This window comes from Spermophilus citellus (genome assembly GCF_964194105.1).
Source record: "Spermophilus citellus genome assembly, chromosome: 8".
Taxonomy (NCBI): Eukaryota; Metazoa; Chordata; class Mammalia; order Rodentia; family Sciuridae; genus Spermophilus; species Spermophilus citellus.
The window spans coordinates 62,872,667-62,896,302 of NC_138189.1; the positions used below are offsets into that span (position 1 = coordinate 62,872,667).

The 23,636-nt window shown below is 35.4% G+C and overlaps 1 protein-coding gene across 4 annotated transcripts; it reads right to left on the minus strand.

The window, feature by feature from the left end:
* Positions 1 to 520: 520 nt before the first annotated feature.
* On the minus strand, positions 521 to 23,355 carry PAQR3 (progestin and adipoQ receptor family member 3). Of its 4 annotated transcripts, XM_081304264.1 has the most exons (7): positions 22,971 to 23,355; positions 19,114 to 19,276; positions 14,448 to 14,603; positions 11,147 to 11,344; positions 6,380 to 6,470; positions 3,322 to 3,473; positions 521 to 538 (listed from the first exon to the last, which is right to left on the minus strand). In XM_081304264.1, exons 1-6 carry the CDS (start codon positions 23,153 to 23,155, stop codon positions 3,331 to 3,333), a joined length of 936 nt encoding a protein of 311 aa, XP_081160390.1. In that variant the 5' UTR covers positions 23,156 to 23,355; the 3' UTR covers positions 521 to 538; positions 3,322 to 3,330. The 4 variants fall into 4 exon arrangements, with proteins under 4 accessions (XP_081160390.1, XP_081160389.1, XP_081160392.1 ...); XM_081304263.1 differs by lacking the exon at positions 521 to 538 and having other exon boundaries at positions 1,344 to 3,473; XM_081304265.1 differs by lacking the exons at positions 521 to 538; positions 3,322 to 3,473 and adding an exon at positions 3,498 to 5,565.
* Between the last annotated feature and the right edge of the window lie 281 nt (positions 23,356 to 23,636).

The window sequence follows — 23,636 nt, forward strand, 5'->3', positions numbered from 1 at the left end:
TTTGTGGCTGTTCGTTTCAGGCATGTGAGTATACAGAGGTTCACTTTTCATAAGTGGGCCATACTATTTCTATCTCCCTTCAAAAAGTGTTCTTTTAAGGCAGTTTCAATTCTTGATCATTACCTTACTACTGTACAGAAGTATGGTATCAAATTTCAGGGGAGCTCAGTATTCAAGAACATCTATACCTCTCTTCAGTATAAACATGATTATTGTGATAATGCAGATAAAAGATACTTCTGCCTCTCTTCTAATAGCTGAGCTGATTCTTTACACACTTCTTTGGCAGGAATGGAATTAACTAAGAATGATGATTTGGGGTGGATATGGACCTATTCAGCAACTGGCAGGAATGTAGAAATGCAAGCTTTGCCCCTTGACGGTTAGTACAGGGCAAAGTATATCTCTAGTAGGTACCTGCCAAATGGAGAGCTGTACAGCTTTATGCCAGTCAACCACAATCTTCAAATCGTACACTCTGTCCAGGTGGGATGCCATGTGATGTGACAAGATATTCCCTGTTTCTTCATTCCTGATTCTAAAATATGATTTTTAAAGCTGTTATGTATTAAAAAGAATGACAAGCAGCACTTAATATATTTAGTAAACCCAGTTTATTTACATAATACATATTTTACCATGCAGCTTACAGAATTGCACTCAGAGTAATAAACAAAAATAAACCGGCACTATCTTGCTATTTGAAAATGGCTTTATAGAGAAAGATAACTTTCTTAAATGAGTTAACTAAACTATAAAAATTGCTATGGTAACTTAAAAAAAAAGCTAAAAATAATTTTAAAATATACTTGTAAAGTCTAGATAAAGAGCTTTTTATAATTTACACATAGGTAAAAATTAAAAGTAGTCTTTTTTAGTATTGTAGCTGGAAATTATACTTTTAATTAACTAATAACAAAAAATAACATATATACATTATTACAAGGCTCAGATTTCTAGGCAACTTTTAAATATTCTTTAATGTTAACAGTGTCTTAAAACATTTTACCAGTAGTACTGTGCACATAGTAGGTGGTCAGTAAATGCTGACATACATAAGTATTTATAGTTGACAGCAACCCACATTCATGTGAATATTCCTTTACAATAAATACATCATAGTAAAGATAAAAATCAGAAGATAGCTTTCTTACAATATTTAACATTTTCAGAAAACACTTAAGTATTAATAAGGAATAATTCTTCCTATAGACCTGTATGCCCTTTAAATTCAAAGAAATAATCATTTAAAAACAAAATATGCTCTTTTTTAATGTATCAGTTTGGGTGGCAAGTATTACATAATTCATACACTATATAAGATGGGAATTTTTTAAAAAATTAAACTTAAAAGGCTATTTTTTAGAATATTTTATTGGAAAAAAATGATTCCACACCTAAAATAACTGGACTTTCCCTTCATTTTTAACTTGATGATAACTACTTAGGGTACTTCATTTGGATGAAATGTCAATTTAGAAGCAGTAGTATTATGTAAGCCAATAAAGGATGTTTTAGGGGAAATATGTCCTATTTACACCAAAATCTCCTATTACTTAGTATATAAATCACACTGTGGTCTATGAGATACTATAGCCATTTTCATAATAGCATTCCACCATAATAATGAGTATGATATAGCATGCCCTTACTGGGCCCACTAGAAGAAAATTCTCCTTGCTGAGATACCAACATGGAAAATGTATATTCCAAACTCACTACACTGGAAAGGAACAACATTTTACAGATGGATAAACTGAGGCACATTAAAGTAACTTTTCTAATACTGAATGTACAAAAGGCATATTGGGAATAAGATTCAACATCAATGAACATTTTTTTAGATATCCAGTCAGTTCTATCTTGAAAACATACCAATATTTAAAACAGTTTGTCAACTCATTAAGAAATGTTGGTAATAATTTATAGTCTAACAACAATTTTTTATGAATGTCTGCTTTAAGAGATTTAATTTATGCATATGAAATGATCAATGAACGAACGGCAACGACTGTATTAGTAAAACTATTTTTTTAAGTATAAACAATGACAAATTTAATGCTTCAAGTCCAAATTGTATTCATTTTTAATTTTTTTGGTATTGGGGATTGAACCCAGGGGCACTCTACCAGTGAGCTATATCTATATCCCCTGTTCTTTTTATTTTTTATTTTGATACAGGGGTCTCACTAAGTTGCTTAGGACCTTGCTAAATTGCTTAGGTTGGTCTCAAACTTGTGATCCACCTGCGTCAGCCTCTCTCGAGTTGTTAGGATTACAGACATGCACTGCTGCATCCAGCTTCAAGTCCAAATTTTAGATGGTGAATATAAACATTTTATCAATGCAATGTTAACTTACACATAAGGTGAAGACTAAAGCACAGTCCTCATCAAGTGGGGCATCAGCATGACTTTATTCTAAGGCTTAAGGTTCAGTTCAGGGTCAAATCAGGGCCATGTAAATCTTATGGCCTTGAAAGTAGCACCCATATAGCTGGGAGTCCTCATCATCAAATTTCTTTTAGAATTTTGGGATCAAAATCTTCTATAATCAAGAATTCAATTATGATATGGAATTAAATAAACTCTGGAATTAAAAGGCTTGAGTAATGATTTGATTATTAGATCATGGCATTTGTTACTTAATCACGTCCTTAGTTTCTAATGTGATTCTTCTTTGATAAAAAGTAACATTGCATGTTCCTCTTCTTAATACCTCCCCTAAAGAAGAATTCTTGTTCTGACGAACTGAAAATTCCTAATGTTTCTAAGGAGAGAACCTGTGGCTAAAGGAAATAATATTTTAAGTGCCAGATTTTCACAAACCATGTATTTAAAGGCTATGATTACTCAAAATCACTATCTTAGCTTGTATTAAACATAGGCTGTAACAAACCTCACCTTGATTAGGCACTTAAATTTGATGATTTAACGAAAATATCTTCTATTAAAGTAATCACACAGGATGACTCCATTTCAAATGGAGATGAGCCCTTCCTAAGGAAATTAAGCTGGTGTCAAGTAAACTGAATCCTGTTTCTACAATAGTTTCACATTCATTGTTACCATTCAGATTATTTGTTATGATCGCCAACTAATTCTCATTTTCTATATAAGCAGCAAATTAGTAGTTTTAAGGGTCTACAAAGCAGTTATTACTACAGATGCCTAGGTATATTTTTCCATTTTTATAAAGCATTACCCATGATACCTTAAACAAGAAGAAAAAGAAAAAGATGAAAGGGAACCTTAGAAATAGTGGGGTATACAAGTCCCCATTTTATATTGCTTAACAACTGAATTCACCAGGTGGCCATACCTGAATTCTTCACAAATGTGAAACATAGTCAGGACAAGGCTTGCTATGTCTGTACTGCATGACATATACTGTTGACTGATGCCACCAATATAACATCACTACTGCAAGGATATGCCATATTTGGTGGCTAGATCCGAGGTAGTTTAGTTGTCCTAGAAGGAAGGTAGAAAGAAATTAATACTGATTGTACTATTTTGATATTAAAAGAAAATAAGTTTCTGGGGCTGGGTTGTGGCTCAGTGGTAGAGTGCTTGCCTAGCATGTGTGAGGCACTGGGTTTGATTCTCAGTACCACATAAAAATAAATAACTGACAACTAAAAAAATATTTAAAAAAAAAAGAATTTTCTAATCTTCAGGCTTGGAAATATGGCTTAGCAGCAGAACATTTTTGTTAGCCTCAGTGCCTGGAGATCCAAGTTTTTTTTTTTTTTTTTTTTTTTTTTTAAAGGATGAACACATATTTGGGTCTAATTTTAAGGTTTTATCAAGAACACAAGTAATTTTTAGAAATGATATTCACAATGTATTTTCAAAATCTAACTTGTAATTTTCAGGAATTTGACCTTTTACCTCCCATGTCTCAATTCCTATCTGGTGTAATGGGGGAAAAAAAAAACTGAAGAAATGAGGATTACAAATCAGCGAGTAATTTAGGTATGAATCTGTGAGTAGGAAATGCACTGTTGTGTTTAGATATGAACCTGCTAGGAAATGCACTGTTGTGTTTAGATATGAACCTGCTAGAAGCACTTCTTTATTTTATGCATGTATGCAAGGAGAAACCTCAGTCCCGAATCTTAATACTCTAATGGAATAATGTGCAAAATTCTGTGGTAGTAATGGGTTAATTAACTAAGGTTGATTAGTTCACATACAATTTCAGAAAACAATTTAATTTCTTTTTATGGCTAAATATTAAATTCCATGGAGATTAATAATTAAAATGTGGAAAGCTTCTTGATCTTTCCTGGTGTAAAACAGAAGAACAGCTATAAAAACAAGTGTAAACTTTCTCTTAGTGAGTCTACGGTCCTGTAATGTAACTATTCTCCAACCTCTTCTTATTTTTGTCTTACCAAGAATAATAATTAGTGCAGAACATTAATATTAAAGTGTAAGTCAACAGGATTCTTTCTATATAGGTTCTTGGCTTTTTTTTTTCTTTTCTTTTTTTTGGGGGTGGGGTAGGGCACCGACTTCTTGACTCCTAAAGAAGCTTCTTTTAAAACAGATTCAGTTTTAAAAACCAAATTCAGTCCAAGCAACTTAGTGAGAACCTGACTCAAAATAAAAAATAAAAATGGCTGGGGATGTGACTCAGTGGTAAAGTACCCCTGGGTTCAATCCCCAGTACCAAAGAAACAAACAAACAAACAAACAAAAAGCAAATACAGGGAATTTGAAAAGAAAACTGGTTATCTTGTAATGGTAAACAGTAGTACAAGGGATCTATTAAATTCCATTCATGATACCTTGGACATCTTGGGCCCATCAAATACCACTGTGGTGTTTATGTATTTAAAAAATTTAATGTGAGCTGAATTTAAATTTTTAGGCTTAATTTTTTTTAAATATCCCATTATTCACCAGCTACACTTCCTCACAGTTCTCTCATACATGAAAGAAGGTACTTATCCCTGAGACTATCACTTTCACCTGTAAAGCCTGTAGTGTTTATGGTCTCCATATTTCTACTGCTTTCACATACCTGCACTAAACCACACATTCAACTTCAAGGGGCACATTTTATATCAAGCTCATCTTGGATAAAAGTTAAGTTACAGAACATTTGATCTTTTGTAGGTTTTCTATATTAGACAATTCTAAAACCTGGACATTGATATTTTAAGGTCTAAAAACACTATAGCCAGAATCACATACTGTAAAAAAAAATTTATGGCTCGATCTTCTACTTGTCTGTGATCAGGAACAGAATTTTTTAAAAGAATCATTAACAAAGTTATTAAAAAATATATTTTACCAGAATCTGTTTTCTGAGGAAAATTCTGGCCCTGCCTGGAAGATAGTTGATCTTCAATTCAGGAGCATATCCTAGTAATGTTCCCACAGCCTGATGTGTACACACTCAGGCTCTTAGTATTCCCATTCCTATTCAAACCTCAGGGTGAAAAATCAAGTACAGAAGAATGCCTGAGAATCTGTGGTGGATTCATTCTCTATTCCAGGGTTTTTCACATTTTCTCCTTCCCGTCTTTAATTCACTGTGGAAGAGATTCCTAACCTAGGAAGAAGGAGCATTGAGTTTGCAGTTTGGATTTAAACAAATCCTTGTTTTCTGTCTTCCAAATTAAAAAAGAAAAAGAAAACACTGTTTTATGTACTACATAAAAGTTGTTCTTGAGTCAAGCTAAGGCTTACCTGGATTTGCATCATTTTGCCTTTCATTAAACTACATATCTCACTTTGAAGACCAAGTTAGGAACTGTGCTGTTTTATGTTCATTTTCTCATCTAATCCTGACAAGAACCCCAAATAAGTATTATCCCTGTGTTTCATATAAAGAAACTAGAGCTGCAAAAGTTTAAGTTATTTAGCTCATGCAGCTGATATAGTATTTCCAGGCAATCTGACTCCAGAGATACAGTGTCAAAACAAATACATATTTTGGAGAATAATCACTCCACCTAGTGTCCTCTCTGTTATTTTCCATCAGAAATACTTTTCTTTGGACTGAAGAATGTAGAAAACTATCCTTTTCTTAAGTGACTGGCTTATAACTATCTTGGGGACAAACAGACTCATCAATTTTATTATTCTTCTTAGCTCTGGATAACAGGAAGCAGAAAGTAAAATCACAGATAAGGGGGGACTATTGTTTTATGACCCTCACCACTTATTGGATTCAACTCATACTCTGAGAAAGAGCATGTGAAAGCCCTTTGAAAGGTAGGGCTTTACATAACATTAAGGAATAGAAGAATTACTCTATAATCAAAAATGCTGAGAAATAAATCTAAGTTTTGATTCTGTGAAGCATTTACTTAAAGCTTATACTTAAGAATAAAGCTGCAAAACCTCTGTGAAAGAACACCCACCTGGAAAGTACCGCTCTGGAACTTTGGAGATGTAGAATAGGAAAGCAAGAAGAGCAATCACATACATCACAATTACGCGAGGTGCAAAATCCTGAAAAGTAAAACATGTTGTTGTTTTTTTTTTTTTTCACAGATCTTTCTACTTTACTGAAGTCTCAATTTATTATGAATATGATGGTAGAATTTAAGACTGTTCAATCTGAATTGTTCTACAGATAAATCTCCAATAATAAGCCTGATTTTCATTCTTCAGGAAGAAGTCCACAGAAATGAAGCACAGTGAATGCCCTAAAGGTTAGGCTACTAAAAGAGTGAGGGCTTTATGCTGCTAGTGTGTCTGAATCCTCTACAATGTATGCATCTGGGTTGGATACATACGGGAATGGAGTAGTCTCTTGGCTTACTCATTATCAAATGAGTAAGCCAAGAGACTACTGACTAGTGACTTATAATCAGAAATGATCTACACAGCTTGGTCCAAGACAAAAATCTTCCAATATCACAGAAAAAAATGGTTCTCTTGGACATCAAACACTCTATCTTACTGCTGATGCTCTATTAGAAAAGTTTTCCTGGAGAAAAATTGAAAGCATTCCTCTAAGAACTGGAACAAGACAGGCTGTCCTCTTTCACCAATTCTATTCAGCACAGTCCTTGAAACTCTAGCCAGAGCAATTAGGCAAAAGGAAGAAATTAAAGGGATACAAATAGTGAAAGAAGAGTTCAAACTATCCCTATCTGCTGATGACATGATTCTGTATTTAAAAGACCCCCCCCAAAAATAAAAACTCCACCAGAAAATTTCCAGAACTCATAAATGAATATGGCAAAGAAGCAGGATACATAATTAACACTGATAAATCAATTGCCTTACTAATCACCAATGATGAATTAGCTGAAAGAGAAATAAGGAAAACCATCCCATTCACAGAAGCTCAAAAAAAAAAAAAAAAACTTGGAACTCAATCTAACAAAAGAAATGAGAGACCTCTACAATGAAAAGTACAGAATATTAAAGAAAGAAATTGAAGAAGACCTTAGAAGATGAACAGCTCTCCCATGTTCTTTGATAAGCAGAATTAATATTGTCAAAATGGCCATATCAAAAGTGCTATACTGATATAATGCAATCCCTATTAAAATTCCAATAATGTTCTTCATAGAAATAGAAAGAGCAGTCACAAAATTCATTTGGAAAAACTAGAGGCCCAGAATAGCCAAAGCAATCCTTACTGAGAAAATGAAGCAGGATGTACCATAATACCAGATCTTAAATTATTCTATAGAGCTATAGTAACAAAAACAGCATAGTATTGCCAAAACAGACATGAAGCCCAATGGAACAGAATAGAAGACACAGAGATAAACCCACAAAAATATTATCTCATGCTAGACAAAGGCACATGAACACACATTAGGGAAAAACAGAGCCTCTTCAACAGATAGTGCTGGAAAAACTGGAAATCCATATGTAGCAAAATGAAACTGAACCCTTAGCTCACCCTGCACAAAACTCAACTCAATATGGATCAAGGATCTAGGCATTAGACCAGAGACCCTGTACCTACGAGAAGGAAATGTAGGCCCAACTCTCCATCATTTTGGCTTAGGAACTGAATTCTTCAACAAGACGCCTAAAGTGCAAGAAGTAAAACCAAGAATCAATAAATGGAATTGTATCAAACTAAAAAGTTTCTTCATGCAAAGAAAACAATCAAGACCATGAAGACAGAGCCTACAGAATGGGAGAGAAGCTTTGCTACCTGCCCCTCAAATAGAGCATTAATCTCAAAGATACATAAAAAACTCCAAAAACTTAACACCAAAACAAACAACAACCAAAAAAACAAAACAAAAAACCAAATGATCCAATCAATAAGTGGGCAAAGAAATTAAGCAGGCACTTCACAGAAAAATAAATACAAATGATCAAAAAAAAAAAAAAAAAAAAAGAAGAAGAAGAAGAAATGTTCAACATTCTTCTCTAGCAATTAGAGAAATGCAAATTAAAACCAAACTGAGATTTCATCTCACTCCAGGCACAATGGCAATTATCAAGAAAACAAGTAACAATAAATGTAGGTGAGGATGTGGAAGGAAAGGTTCACTCATACATTGCTGGTGGGATTGCAAATTGGTGCAACCACTCTGGAAAGCAGTATGGAGATTCCTCAGAAAACTTGGAATGGAACCACCATCTGACCCAGTTATCCCACTCTTTGGCATATACCCCAAAGGACTTAAAATCAGCACACTACAGTGATGCAGCAACATCAATGTTTATAGCAGCTCAATTCACAATAGCTAAGCTATGAAACCAACCTAGGTGCCCTTCAGCAGATGAATAGATAAAGAAAATGTGGTATATATACTCAAGGGAATTTTACTCAGCCATAAAGAAGAATGAAATTATGGCATTTGCTAGTGAATGGATGGAAATGGAGACTATTACACTAAGTGAAATAAGCCAAGCCCCCCAAACCAAAGGCCCATTGTTCTCTCTGATATGCAGAAGGTTAACACACAATAATGTGGGGGGAGAATAGAAGTCATTGAATTAGGGAAATTAAGGGCAGGAGAGAGTATGGGAATAGGATTGACAGTAGAATGAATCCAACATAACTTTGCTATGTTCATATGTGAGTACAAGACCACTGTAACTCCACATCATGTATAACCACAATAATGGGATCCTAATTAGAATAAGTTAAACTCCATGCATGCATAATATATCAAAATACATTCTACTGTCATATATTGCTAAAAAGAACAAACATAAAAATAAGTTTTCCTGGCCTTGAGAAAATAGCCAGCTATAACTTATACATATTGTTCTTAATTCTGATTATAAAACAAACTTACCAAAAATCCATTTGAGGAATAAAAACAAGTTCTCTCTCTTCCTAATTCAAATACATACATGAGAATTACCAGATTCCTCAGATTAATTAACTTCAGATTTCTCAAGACTTTCTAGAAAATACAACTTCACCCCGCCTCTTAGGATTATCCCTTCTGGAACTTTTCACCTTTTGTAACAACCTCTACAGCTTTTAAATATTAAAGCTTATTAGAGAATTTTCTGAAAGTTTCCCTTTGTTTTCTCACTGGAATGATCCATGATCATATTAGAATTCATCTTTAATAACCATTGTCTTCCTATTTCATATTTCAATTTTAAACTTTTAAACATGAAAAAATTTCTCATTTTTTCCCATTTCTTTAATATCCATTGAATTAATAGGTCTTTTTTTAATTATTATTATAAGCTTAAAAGGATGTGTTCACCACATCCAAATTTTAATTACTTCTATATTAACAAAAGTTATCCATTTGTTGGAACTAAATTTACAGTGGCAGCTTCCTATTCTATTTTCTTATTTTTAAGGTATCAAAACTCTCAGAAAATGTTTTCCCACAGAGAGGATCATTTATATCCCTCATCATTACTATCTCACTGTTCTTACAGTTTCCTAATCTTATGAAGAAAGCATCACCCTTGTCCTCAAATGAACCAGATTAAATCACTTGTTCACTGTCATAGAATATTCTTTGTTTTCAGTGTATATCCAAGTGCTTCCCACTATACTGTTGCCAACTTCATGTAAGTGAATGTAAGCCTACTAATAATAGTTTTTCCTCTTCTATTAATGCATGATCCTTACTAATAATGGATTCTTTTGAAAAAAGCCTGCTTTTAAAATCCCACATTCCAGACTAAAGGCCTCAATGCAAAAAATATATATGATTTCTGCCAGCTTCATTTTCTTTTTTTTTTCTTTTTCCTTTTGGTACTGGGGATTGAATCCAGCAGTACTTTAACACTGAGTTATATCCTTTTTATTTTTTTTATTTTGAGACAGGGTCTTGTTACATTGCTGAGGATTTCACTAAGTTGTGAGGTTGGCCTTTAACTTGTGATCCTCCTGCCTCATCCCCACCTCCAGCTGGCCCGGACTGTAGGTGTCCACTACTGTTCCCAGCATTCTGACAGCTTTCTTGGTATATGTGCTCATGTAAGAAAATTTTGGTTTTATTCTGTAGCACATACTTGGCATTTTTATATGTATCTCTAAGAATGTAAGTCTTATTTCTAATCATAATCTCAAGAATGTTGAGTCTTCACTGAGGTTCTTTCTAATGCATATTAACTATATTCTATAATACCTGATATCAATAGCTCTTCTTTTATTTTGCAAAATATTGCCCTTGGTGAGTTGAATATGCTTCTTTGACTCCAGCAACCAATTCAATGATAATTTCCAAATCTTTATCCCTAGTCTCAAACTTGGCCTAAATTCCAGACCCTGTGTCTACCTTCATATCCTATAGATACCTCAAATTCAACAGGTTCAACAAAAAAAAAAATCCTTTCTAACTCCTCTTTCCCCCACCAAAAATATCAAGTGTTCCTGCTTCTATACTTTGGTTACTACTGGCATTATCACTGATCCAGCAGACAAAGCTAGAAACTTTGAAGTCCTCCACAGATAAGGACTTGGATATTTTACACACTAAAGGTAAGAGAAAGAGAAATAAGAATGTGTTACTTCATAGACATTCAGGAAAAAAAATACTAATCAGACTTTATATATGCTTTTGAATGATATGCTTATTTATATAGCAGTGAAAATTATGGTGTCAGCATATAATTAAAAATATGCTCTCAAATGACACAAACTCACCCACTACTGATTATATTACTTTCCCCAAAATAAAATTGAAAATTAAAAAAATGAGGACAAATACTGATGACACTTAACGTACCTGTACAATAGGAGCTCCAATTCCTCCATTGAGCCAAACCCAGTGAAGAGTAGGGATTACTCCATATCCCGAAACAGAACAAAAGATGATAGAACGGAGCCTCTGCCATTGCTGTGTGAGGTAATTGGGATGAATCTGAGCAAAGAACACTGCCAGGATCATGGCAAGCACTGTGATCAAGTATACTTGACGCCAGTACTGAAATGAAACAAAATCAAATTTTAATTCTGCTATTAACAATAGTGAAGGCAAAGAGTAATTTTGGCTTATATTTAACACATTCCAAACTACTTGGTACTTTCAATATCAAACAGGATTATTTATCTTTCTTAAAAAAATGCATATACCAAACAACTATTAAGTTTCATAGGATGACAAATCAAATTCTCAAGTGAGCTACTGAGACTGCATTTATTCCTACAAAAGATTTCCTGAGTACCTATTACCATGCTAGGCATGATTAGAAGTCCTATAGAAATGTAGCAGACTATGACACAGACTCTCCCAGTGGATGAGCACATAGACTCTGGGAGGGGCAAATGTAAACAAATGATCATAATTCAATGATAAATATTATAACTGAGTTTCAAACAAAGTTGTAGAACCACTGAAAAGAGAGCAATGTTACCTGGGATAAAAATGCTTCACAATGGAGGCAACATCTAAACTAATATTATATGGGAAGGAGCAGCTCTCAAAGAAAAGGAGCAGCAAGTGCAGCAGGGAAATTTGGAGGAGGCTGAAAGGCAGCAAAGTCAGGCTACAGATTTTGGGCTTTACCATGTCATTCAGGAATAGCAGAGTTCTTTAAGAATGGGATGACAGGGTCATTTTTTCAAATGACGTGAGTGTAGAAAACAAAGAAATGATAGGGAGCCTTCTAAACAGACATTAGAGGTTTATTCAAAAAGAAATGAATTCTGTTGAAGAATGAAGATTCGAGCACCAGGCTGAGGAAGCATTTCTGAAATACACTTAAGGTCTTAATGGCTAACTAGATATGTGAGAGAGCAGCCATGGAAGGCTCCACCCTTTCTATCCTGAAAGGCCAACAGTGGCTTCCATTGATAAAGGAAATGAACAAAGATGTTCCAGGTTTGGGGCATATATGATGAGGAACATGAAAATAGGTTCACTTTAAAATACATTAAGTTTGAAAGATTTATGGGACATTTAAGTATTTAAGTGAACATTGAAAGCTGGAAGTGAAACTCAAAAAGCTAGCATCATATAGGATGTGAGTTCTTAACTTGGTTCCAGGGATCTCTGTAGGGTTATACACCTCCTGATTCACAATTTTGGATTGTTTCTTTAGATGTGTACCCAAATACACCTTCTCCTGGATTGATGGTCCATAATTTTCTGTCTCATTCTGAAAGCAGCCTGTGTTCCTTAAAAGGTAAAGAGCCACTAAAGCAACTGAGTATTTGGAAACGATAAGAAACCAGAAAGAAGCAATTTTTCCTTTATATGATCATGGACTATGTTAGCTCTAGTAGCTCTCTTTTTTAGCTTTTCTTTTTTTCTTTTCTTTTTTTTTTTTAAAGAGAGAGTGAGAGAGAATTTTTTTTTAATATTTATTTTTTAGTTCTCAGCGGACACAACATCTTTGTTTGTATGTGGTGCTGAGGATCGAACCCGGGCCGCACGCATGCCAGGAGAGCGCGCTACCGCTTGAGCCACATCCCCAGCCCTTTTTCTAGCTTTTTTGATGTGTCCCACTTTAATGTTTAGGAAGTCAATAGAAAACAGTTTCAGAGAAATATAGAATGAGATAAGCAAACAATTAAAATGATGCATTTTAGTTATCAGCATGCTTCCTCTCTTAAGGTATGCAGTTTCATGCAAAATGATTAAGTTATGAAAACTGGGCAGATATGAACAGAGTTTACTACTAAAATCAATTTGCAAGGTTAATTGAATATATATTTAATTATATGCTTATGTAATGTTTTGAACAACCAATAAAAAAAAAAATTATATGCTTATCTCCCAAAGTCATTAGGCCTAAAAAACAAAAAGCTCACATTTAAAGATTTTTTATTTCATTTTATTTTATTTGGTGCTGGGGATCAAACCCAGGGAGATTTGTGCATTGAGCTACATTCCTAGCCTGTGGCTCATGTTTAAATGTGTTTAAATGGATGCAATTATTAATGCTCTTTTATTCAAACCTAATATATGACTTTTCCCTTTACTAGTTTTATATACTAAATATGTTGATAGTTTGCTCTGCCATCATACAGATTTAAGAATCCCAAAGAGTAAGAGGAATTCTGTCCTGCAGCCAATCTTTCTCAATAAGCCACAGCTTAGAGCACCATGCGTGGAGGGTGCCTTGGGAAGGCCAGTCTCTATTCCTTGTGAAAAGGACTAAAACTACCCTGTAAACATATTGCTCTTGAGGGAGAAGTGTAATCTTCTGCTGAAAAGCAGGTAACAAAAAGGACAAAAGAAAAAAAAATCAAAGAATATGATAGGAACAAGAAAGAAAAAGAGTAGAGTCAGTGGGGACTTTCTGAATGGGAGAGTTTGAGATGTGGTGAGCTCCCGGCTCAGTTTGCCTTTGGGCAGGTGATGGGTTAGAGGTTATATTCTTTTAAGGTTTGGCTTGGCAACATTTTTAGGATAGGTGCTATACTATCTGAACAGTTTTGCAAATATTGCTTTGCATAAGACAAAACTGAGTTTTAGGACCTTAGGGACAGAAACCAGAGTTGGTCCAGAACTTGGAACAGACATATCTTATAGTTGTTAAAGACCCTCACAACACATGGGGTCTGTTTTTAGGTCTACTATGCAATAGAGGACTGAGAAAGGAAAACATATTTCTTACAGAAGAACATGCATCAAGACATGTACAGATATATCTTTTCTTTTTTTCAGTGAATGAGAAATAAAGTATGGAGGGAAATGGAAAGTGGAAACCAACTTCATTATTTTATCAAAAGCTAACTTTATTTAACTTCAATTCTATAAACACAAAAATTAAAGATATGCAATGTGCATATATAAGTAACCATATACCCATATGAATATAATTAATAATTCAATGTGTACATTAAGCTTCAGAGATAACTTCAAATATATATTTTTCCAGTGGAAAAGGAGTGAAATAAGTGTGGACCTAGTAATAGATGTTAGAGACCACAGGTGCCTTTTGAAAAATAAGTTTATGCCTACACAAGACTCTTCTGTTTATTCTGTAAGTAGTTACTTATTCAGAAATTCAAAGGAACCACTGCAAGAAAACCTGAGACCTACATGAAAAGTAGAATGTGAAATGTTTTAAGCTACTTACATTATTACAATAAAATGCATAAAATACTCCTGAGACATAGCAGCCCAGTATTCCAATAGAAATTCCTGCATAATCTAATGCCATCCATCTTCGACAGGTTTTTTCTGACCGATGACAAGAAAAAAGATGATATCCCACAGAGCAAAGCATACAGACCTATGGAAAATAAAAAGAAATCTTAACAAAATGAAACAAAAATAAACTAAAGTAATTCATGCATGATATTCAGGGAATTGGTTAAGGATACAGGCTTTCAGCTTTATCAACTTAGCAAGGCCCTAAGCAATTTAGTGAAACCCTGTCTCAAAATAAAAAATAAAAGGAGCTGGGTATGTAGCTCTGTAGCTCAGTGGTAACACACCCCTGGGTTCAATCCCTTGTACCCTCGCCCCCCCCCCCAAAGTGCAGGCTTTTAAGACAGTGTAGGCTTTCAAGTCAAATACATCTTGCCTTGGATTCTAGCTCTGTGCTTACAGTAGGGCAAGACATGTCTTTTCTCTAAACCCCAATTCCCTCATGTGTAAAATGGGGATAAGAATCACAAAAAAGGAAATTTAAAATGATAGCTATTTTATATAAAAATTATGAACAACTTTTTATATAACAATTATAAACAGAAGTAGGGAAATTACACAATACAAATGTTTTTAAAAATATCACATGAGGGTATTTTGATCTATGCATAAGTTTAAAGAATGAGTTTAAAGAAGCAATATGTGTCCTTAAGAAAATCAAAGAATATAGAACTGTACAATGTAAAAAATATAAGCCCTTCCCACTCAATTTATTCCCCAAACGTAGCCACTGATAACATTTGTTATATATCCTTCCACTTATTTTCAATATATATGCCCAAAAACTGTGAATAGAAGTCTGCAGCCTGGGGATGTAGCTCAGTTTTAAAGCACTTGCCTAGCATGCTCAAGGTCCTTAGGTCAATACCCAACATCTACCCTCCCATCCCCCAAAAGGGAAAAAAGCCTGCAAATACAAGATAAATATACACTTTAAAAAATTAATCAAATGGACTCACACTATATGTTCTGTTCTGCAACTTGCTTTTTTTTTTTTTTTTTTTTTTTTTTTACTTAAAACTTCATGGCATAAAAGATGCACTGTATAAAGTTTACTTTTAAATTCTAAGGTAAACATGGCTTTATTGTCCCCAAATATAATAAATCATGGCTTGATGATTATAAAGATAAAACCTCTATTCTTGAAAAGATTTTTTAGAAACAAGTAAAGAAGTAGTGCTATAAGAAGTTATATAGGAAAAGTCAGCAAACCATAATTAGAAAATTGAGGAGGGTGTTTGTGAGTGTATATGTGCATTGTGGGGTGGAACAAGAGGGAGGAAAGGTGAATTACAGAAGAACTATCACCCCTGTAGAAGAAGCTAGAGTTCAGCTGATACTCATCAGGAACATACAAGAAGACATGCACAGGTTTATTGGGGGTCCACAAAGAAAAATAACATAATGAAAAATACAGAACCATTAAAGAATGCCCTGTCTTTATTCATTCATGATTATGACAAGTCCTACACATCAAGGAGTTTCAACTTCAAAATTATGGAACAGGTGATACTTTAGAAGATTTTATATGTCCCCTCTTACATGGTGTATATTAGAGAGGCAAAGGGCAGAGGTTACCTCAGAGAGCAATAACAAAAGAGCCTGTACTAAGTCAATGGGGGTGTGTATGCAGAAAATGGGACAATAAACATTATACTTAGTCACAATTTCATTTCTTCATCTACTGTCTAAAATCCTTACTGGTCTATGGTTTTTTGGCTACTAAGTTACCAAGCAGAGTTTACTATCCCAATTAAACATAACTTTAAAGGTTGATAGTTTTCTAAGATTAGGCTTGTGGTGTGTATTCTCATTGATAGGGAAAAATCTCATTGTCATAGTGTAGAATGATACAAGAATTGGATACAAATCAGGAAGCAGAGATAATCTAGGCATGGAATTAGGTAGACATGTAGATGAGCAAGCAGTAGGTAGCTGTCAAGTAGAAGAAATGCATACACAAATGTATGGATGAATTTTAACCAAAATGTCAAGTGTAACTTTTACTTTCTTCCACAGGCTTTTTTGTTTGCTTGAATTTCTATGTAAATATATACATATAGGAAAAATAAGAAACAATAATAAAGCTCATTCAATTGTCGCAAAGAAAGTAAAAGAGGAAAACTATGCATCAAAGGGGGAGGGAAGTAATGTTAATAGATATCACAAGTTTTTAAAAAGTTAGCCGATGTTTAATGTGCCCTATTTTAAAAGGAATATGTTATTGTCAAGAGTTCCTTTAAAAAAAAAAAATTGGCAAAGTGGGTATGTTTCAGTTATCACAGAAAGTTTCTATGGGATACCAAAGGCATACAATTATAGTGTTCAATAATACTACTGAAGATTTTAAGTGCCCCCTTACAAGATGAGGACTAGATAGGCTGAGGTGGGAGATTACAGAAATAACCCTGGGAACAAGAGCCTATACTAGGCCACTGACAGTGGGGGCAGTACATCTAAGCTCATTGGCTTGATAACAAAGTACCTCATGATCTGGCTTCTTCCTGCACATCTTTCCTACCCTTACCTTTTTTGGTTCTTCCAGGATTCAAACATAAAGACTAACATCTGCAAGCCCAGGAAGTGCTAAACTGTCTCTTGCTTTTGGGCTTTTACATAGTATTTATTCTGCTTAATGCCCTGCCTTACTTTCTTTCTGCACTCCTTCTGCATGAGTGCCATGGTCTTATAACATGTTGGTTCTCTGCTCAGCATTGCATCACCACTACCTAGTATAGGGCCTAGAAGTATAAAGGAGGCATTCAGCAAATATTTGTTGAACTGAATATAAATGAACTGAATTTGGGGAAAGGCATTCTCAGATTCCACTCTTCTCCAAAATAAAAAGTATCTGTGGAAAACTTCCAAATCCTGAATTACATTCTACTACTCAAAATGTACTCTACAAATCTAGTTGGGAAGAAAGCACTGCGCAAAAAGAGTGAATAGAGGTGAGAAAAAAAAAGTCATGTCTTTTAAAAATTAAATGTAAGTCAATATTCATGAACAGATTTATGGTTTACTATGCTGCCTGCTGATCCGACAAACCCGAAAAACTCGGGTGAACAAGTTAATTAAAATTTTATAATTTTAAAAAAAGTGCTCTTCTTGTAGGGAAGATGTGTTCATTTTTCTTAAGCAGGTTGTACACCATGTAATAGATATATGCAGTAGCAGTTAGAACATGATTTTACTGACTTCCATCTGAATAATCCTAGGCAAGTTACTATAATACTTTGAGTCTATCTTTTCTTGGGCAGTTGTTACAGTTATTTAACCCTTTTAGTTTTACAATATATTGTTTTCTCAGGCCAAAATGGAAATTAATATGTATTCTCTTAACTAATATCAGGTGTGGAAGGTGGTGAAGGGATAAAGGACAGGCCTGGAGTAGAAGGAAACACAAGGGATTCTCAAAGTAGATGATATTTATACAACTAACTGTAGATTACAAACCATTTTATACTTATTTGTAATCATTAAGAGCACCTTAATTATGTTAACTTAAATTTTAAAATGTTAGCTATAAAGAATTTGACTCATTTCCATTATGAAACTGGAAATGGATCCCCAGAGGTATTTTGAATCTAATCAGGACAAAAACTAAACCTCAGAAAGAGTATAATTTAAAAAAATATTTTTTTAAAATTGATTTTTAATCATACAAAAATAATGAGTACTTGTTTCCTCAAAGAAATTTGTTCTAGAAACTGCAATTAGAAAAAAAGGGGGAGTATTTCTGATGATGAAGTCTGGAATATAATGACATGCTATAAAAAATTCGGACAGTTGACTTACAGGTTCACCTCTCAGATAGCAGCAACAGGTTAACTGTAGAAAGTCCTGTCTGCTTTTGTCAGGATGAAAGGGGATGATTTTTTTTTAAATTTTCATGTTTTTTGGTATTCTCTGTATTTTTTAAAAATTTAAAATGCCAATAGGACTATAGCCCATATTTGTTTCCTGCTTTAAAATGATCTGTTTGAAAAAATCTACTGAATGTAATTTTTAAAGGCATTTTTATAAATCCTTGAAAACAAATGCAAGTGCAATTGAATTAATATGAGAGGCAGAGAGGAACAGAAACTGAAAGTATCTGAAATCAGGCAAGTATAAAAGGATCAAAGGAAATTAAAATTAAAGCAACAGAACATAAGACCAATACCAGAAAAACAAGACAGTAAAATAAAAGCAGAATGAAAAGTAAAGGTATGAAAAATCACAGGTATATTACAAATATGAAAAAGTTAAGAAATTTTCCCAAACAGGTTTTGAGTTGACATTAGTGATCCACTCAATCTGATAGTAAGAGTACAATAAGACATTCATAGTCTTACAGCAGAGATGTCTAAAATGATAAAGAGGAGAGAAACAATTTTTTTTCAATCTTTGAAACAGTGAATTTCAAATATACTCCCATAACATACAAATACATGATAATAACAGGCTTTTTTGGTGTTCATTTTATGAAAGAAAATAAGCTGACCCATTCGCCATTTTGGGAGCTCTTCAAAGCAAGTGGTGAGCCACATGCATAAGCCTGCCTGATGAAAGTTCTCTTCACAAGTAACAGTGTTTGTGAAGTGACTTACCTGGAAGCAGAAAAGACAAATAGAACAAATTACAAAATCTTCTCTGGATGCACTTGCCGAAGGTAACACAGATGTCATATCATATATTCCCAGGGTGAAGAAGAGAAAGAAACCCAGCAAATGACTCCAGATGTTTACCGTCTCATTAGATAAAATAAACAAACTGGAAAGTAAACAAACATGCAGCTCAGATTCATACTGGCTCACTTAACTGTCAGCACTCAAAGGTCAGGGAAAATTTGGGGGAGTTACCTAATAATTGCTACTTTAAGGCCTTAACCCCATCTGTACCATTTAAAATTTGATATGTCATTTAATTAGTCTTTAAGTTTTTCCAAATTTCCACCAATCCTAGCATCTTAACAGTTTTTGTTTGTTTGTTTGATTTTGGTGCTTAACTCTATTATCATAGTTACAATTTACTTCCATTACAGTGATTCACATGTAAATTCCTCAGCCTATCAGCTCCCTGACGACCTGTACCATACATCTCTCCATTCATCTACAAGACACCATTTTTTCTAAGCAGAGTGCCTTGCTCCCATCATTCACTAATGTCTATAGATATGAGTTTGCAGATAAAACATTTTCAAAGAACACAAATAGTATGCATATTTTGAGTAAACTCCTATTGTTAGTTTAGGACTTTACTCAAAATTTAGCTAGAACACTGACTTTCAATCATCAGTATCTGAAAACCAAAGACTGAATGTTCTTTGATATGCAGATGCTAACTCACAATAAGGGAGGGTGGAGAGAAGGAGTTCAGCAGATTAGACAAAAGGAGAATGAATAAATGGAAGGGAGGGAGATGGAATAGGAAAGACAGTAGAATGAATCAGATAACTTTCCTATGTTCATATATGAATACATGACCAGTGTAACTACACACCATGCACCACCACAAAAATGAGAAGTTATACTCCATCTATGTTTGATGTGTCAAAATACTTTCTACTGTCATGCATAACTAAATAAAATAAAAATTTTTTAAAAGAACAGTATCTGAAAAGCTGATACCTTTTTAAGGGCTGGGGATGTAGCTCAGTTGGTAGAGTGCTTGCCTCATATGCACAAAGCCCTGGGTTTAATCCCTAGCCCCCCCCCCAAAAAAAAAAAAACTGCAACAAAACAACAACAACAACAAAACCTTTCTAAATACTCATTAAATACAAATACAAAGTTAAATAGACCTAGAGAAGCAGAATAAATACAAACTGAGCCATTGGAAAGGTTCCTGAAGAAGTTGCTGGAACAACTCTGCTATAGATGATTTGAAACCAGACTAGTTTCCAGATAACATGTATTTATCCTTTTCAGGAACAATAGGAGTTTACTCAAAATATGCATACTATTTGTGTTCTTTGAAAATGTCTTGATAACTGTCTGGTTTTAGGTACATGATGGTGGAAAAGGTACCCTTCCTACAGAAGTCAAAAGGCTCATTGTTTCCTTCCCATCCCAGCCACAAATTAGCTCTGCAATCATGAACAAGTCACTTTAAAATTTCTGGGCTTCAGTTTCTTCATCTATGAAACCAAGGAACTGGATTACAGACTGCTGCAACTTCCTTCTAGCTCCTTCCTTAGTTTCGTGAAATGGATCTTCAGATATAGACAAAACTCATCTGATTTACAGGGAGGTGATATAATGACTAAAGATTAAAATATTCTTTGCATTGCTCTAGCAAAATATTATCTTTCTGCTTAAGTGAGGTCTCGATGGTCACTGGTCCAGAAATTCTTATTAGTAAGCATTAATGTATCACTCTTACTGAATTTGCAACAGTTACCTTGGCTCTTCTTAACTTTTCCATTGTTATAAGTGATAAGCACTGCAAGGTCTCAAACTATCAAATGATAATCAAGAATAAAGTGAAAATTTATTCTTAGACTTTATCTAGAACAGCATCTACTTTAAAGACTACTTGGGGAGGGAATGAAGGAATGATTTAGAAAACATCTAATTTACAGTACTGTTTTGATAATCAATACTACACTCTGCTTTTTTCTTAAGAATTTTTTAATTTTGTAAAACCCAGTATACCTCGATTAACTAGACACGGTTTTTCCATGTTCCTCCCAACTAAAAGAATATTAGCAGAACTGCTAGGATATATAAAACCTCTTCTTATATCCAAAATATGTCCTGGTCACTCTTGAAAGCTGAAAGAAAAAGGGCAAAAGGATAAACCTGGAAAAGATCAAGCTGGTGGGAAGAACATTTAGAAGAATATCCCCAATAGAGGATCTACTATTATTACATGAAAAATTAAGCACCCCCATACGCTACTTCAAAATCAATAATCATCTTCATTACCTTTATCTGTTCAAAATCACAGATGACAATATCACCATCTACTGAGTGCTTCCTAGGTACCAGACCCTGTGTAGCATTTTACATATATAATCACATCTAATTTCTATTACCCCCTAAATCAGATATTTTTATTACCCTCATTTTACAAGTAGAGAAAATAAGGCAAAGTGATTTTACCTTTTGCACAAAGTCCCACAGCTATTAATTGGTGGTTTGAGATACTCAAGTTTTTCTGACTCAACAGCACAAGATCTAATGTTTTATACTTCATTTCCCCTCCATGAGATTTGGGTTCTAAACATCAAAATACTGAGGACAAATGCCAGATGGGTTTAAAACGTTTTAAGACAGTTCACTGCCTGCCCTATCTTCATAGAACTCCACATCCTAAGCAGGGTTCAGCGCTAATTTCTCATGTAATCACTCATGCACAAGAGGCACTGAGAAGTGAAATAATAATTAGGATTCACAATATGAAGTCCTGTTAGCCATCCATTCAAGCTAAAGGGCTGGACAATGATGTCACCTTGTGACTGTGAGTCACAAAAAACACTTTCAAGGCAGGACAAAAGGAAATAAGGATGGAGAATGACCATGCTGGAAAGATCAAGAATCAAACTGTGGTAGCTGCTTGAGCTGTTCAAGAGCCCACATTCCAGCACTGGGGCTTGCCACTACAATGATCTGGAGCTCATCTGTAACTACAGTTGGGATTCTATATTTTAGTACACACAGAGAATTTTGACAGAAAGGTATTCTAAAAACTAGAACAGCAATTTTTCAGATTCTTTTCAGGCTTTCAAGGGAAACTGATTTTAAAGGTTTGGAATGACAAATTGCTTTCTTAGAAATGCTTCTAAGGTCCTCTACTGGAGCCCCATTAGAGCTCTCTTTGCTACAGTGCTTTTCCTATACAGCATTTTCCACAATGGCTATTATGTAATAGTGTAATTATCTCTTTAATGTATGTAACCCAGACTAGACCTTAGTAGCCTGGTGAGAACAAGAGCTACATCTCCTGTTTTCTGAAGGATCTGCTACAATGTCTAGTTTCTAGCAGGGGTTCCATAAGTGTTTGCTTAATGAGCGAATTAGGGCTTTCTAAATATATACGTATGGCAATGTGAACTTGTTTCCTATTATACAAGTATTTTAGCTGGCCTCAAACCATCTGAATTTCCACAGGGCTGCTCTAAAGTGAAACAAAGCTTAGGTATACATAGGGCAAATAACGGCTCAGCCATTGTCAGTGTGGTCGCTTCCAACATGTATCCCAATGAGCACCAAATGAAATCAAGGATGTAAAAGCACTCTGTAAACAGCGAAGCGCCACAGAGAGTTGGCAATTATGATCACTGTTACTATCATTATTACTCCTTGTATAAAATATCCCGACAGGGTTGGAGGGGAGAGGAGGAGGCAGAAAAGAGATGACAGAATGGGGTGGCGAAGAAATGCTGGGCACGGAGCAAAGCCGGGAAAGCAGCGAAGAGACTAAACAAAAAGGGTGTAGGTGAGAGGAGGGGATCACACTGTACCTTTTGATACACAGCCTGGAGGGCAGGTAGGCCCGGTAGCCGTCGGTGATATACGGGTTGTCCTTGAGCGACACCGGGATCTGCTCGAAGGTGTAGAGGCGAATACCGCGGGGCACCAGGACCGGCCAGTACTGGTAGCTGCCCAGCTCGATGTAATGTGCGCTCTTCAGCAGCTTCTGATGCATGGTTCCCGGCCGCCGCCGCTCGCGCCTCGGGATCTCGCCCAGGCCCCGCCTCCCCGGGGAGGGGGCTTCGCCTCTGGAGCCCCCGCCCCGGAGCCCGCGGACCGTGCGCGAGGTCCTAAGGCGCCGCCACTGCCCAGGCCCGGCTCCGCTCACAGACCCGCCGCCGCAAGCAGCACCGCGGACCCGCCGGCGTCGCGGCCCTCTCTGACGTCAGCACGCCGCGCGGCCCCGCCCCTCGGCCTGGTGGCCCACGGGTTGCGCTCGGGCGCCGGCGAGCGGCGTGTTGGGGCGGTGCGCTGGCCCTTCCCCGCAGGTGAGGGAAGGTGGAAGCGCCGTGCTGTAGGGAATACTAGTAGTTTTCTTCATTTTCTGTTTTTAATTAGAAGCAGTAGTAGCTATATTTTGAGTATCAAGGGGAAAAGAGGTAACAGAAAAATAATAACTACAATTGATTCACCCCTGGCTGGTTTATGCCTTGAAA

Excerpts from the sequence above, each read along its gene's own strand:
- PAQR3 (XM_081304264.1), bottom strand. The coding sequence starts at position 23,155 with ATGCATCAGAAGCTGCTGAAGAGCGCACATTACATCGAGCTGGGCAGC. Across the intron at positions 11,345-14,447 it reads ATGCATTTTATTGTAATAAT|TACTGGCGTCAAGTATACTT; the intron begins GTAAGTAGCTTA and ends GTTTCATTTCAG. Across the intron at positions 6,471-11,146 it reads TTGGAGCTCCTATTGTACAG|GATTTTGCACCTCGCGTAAT; the intron begins GTACGTTAAGTG and ends TTTACTTTTCAG.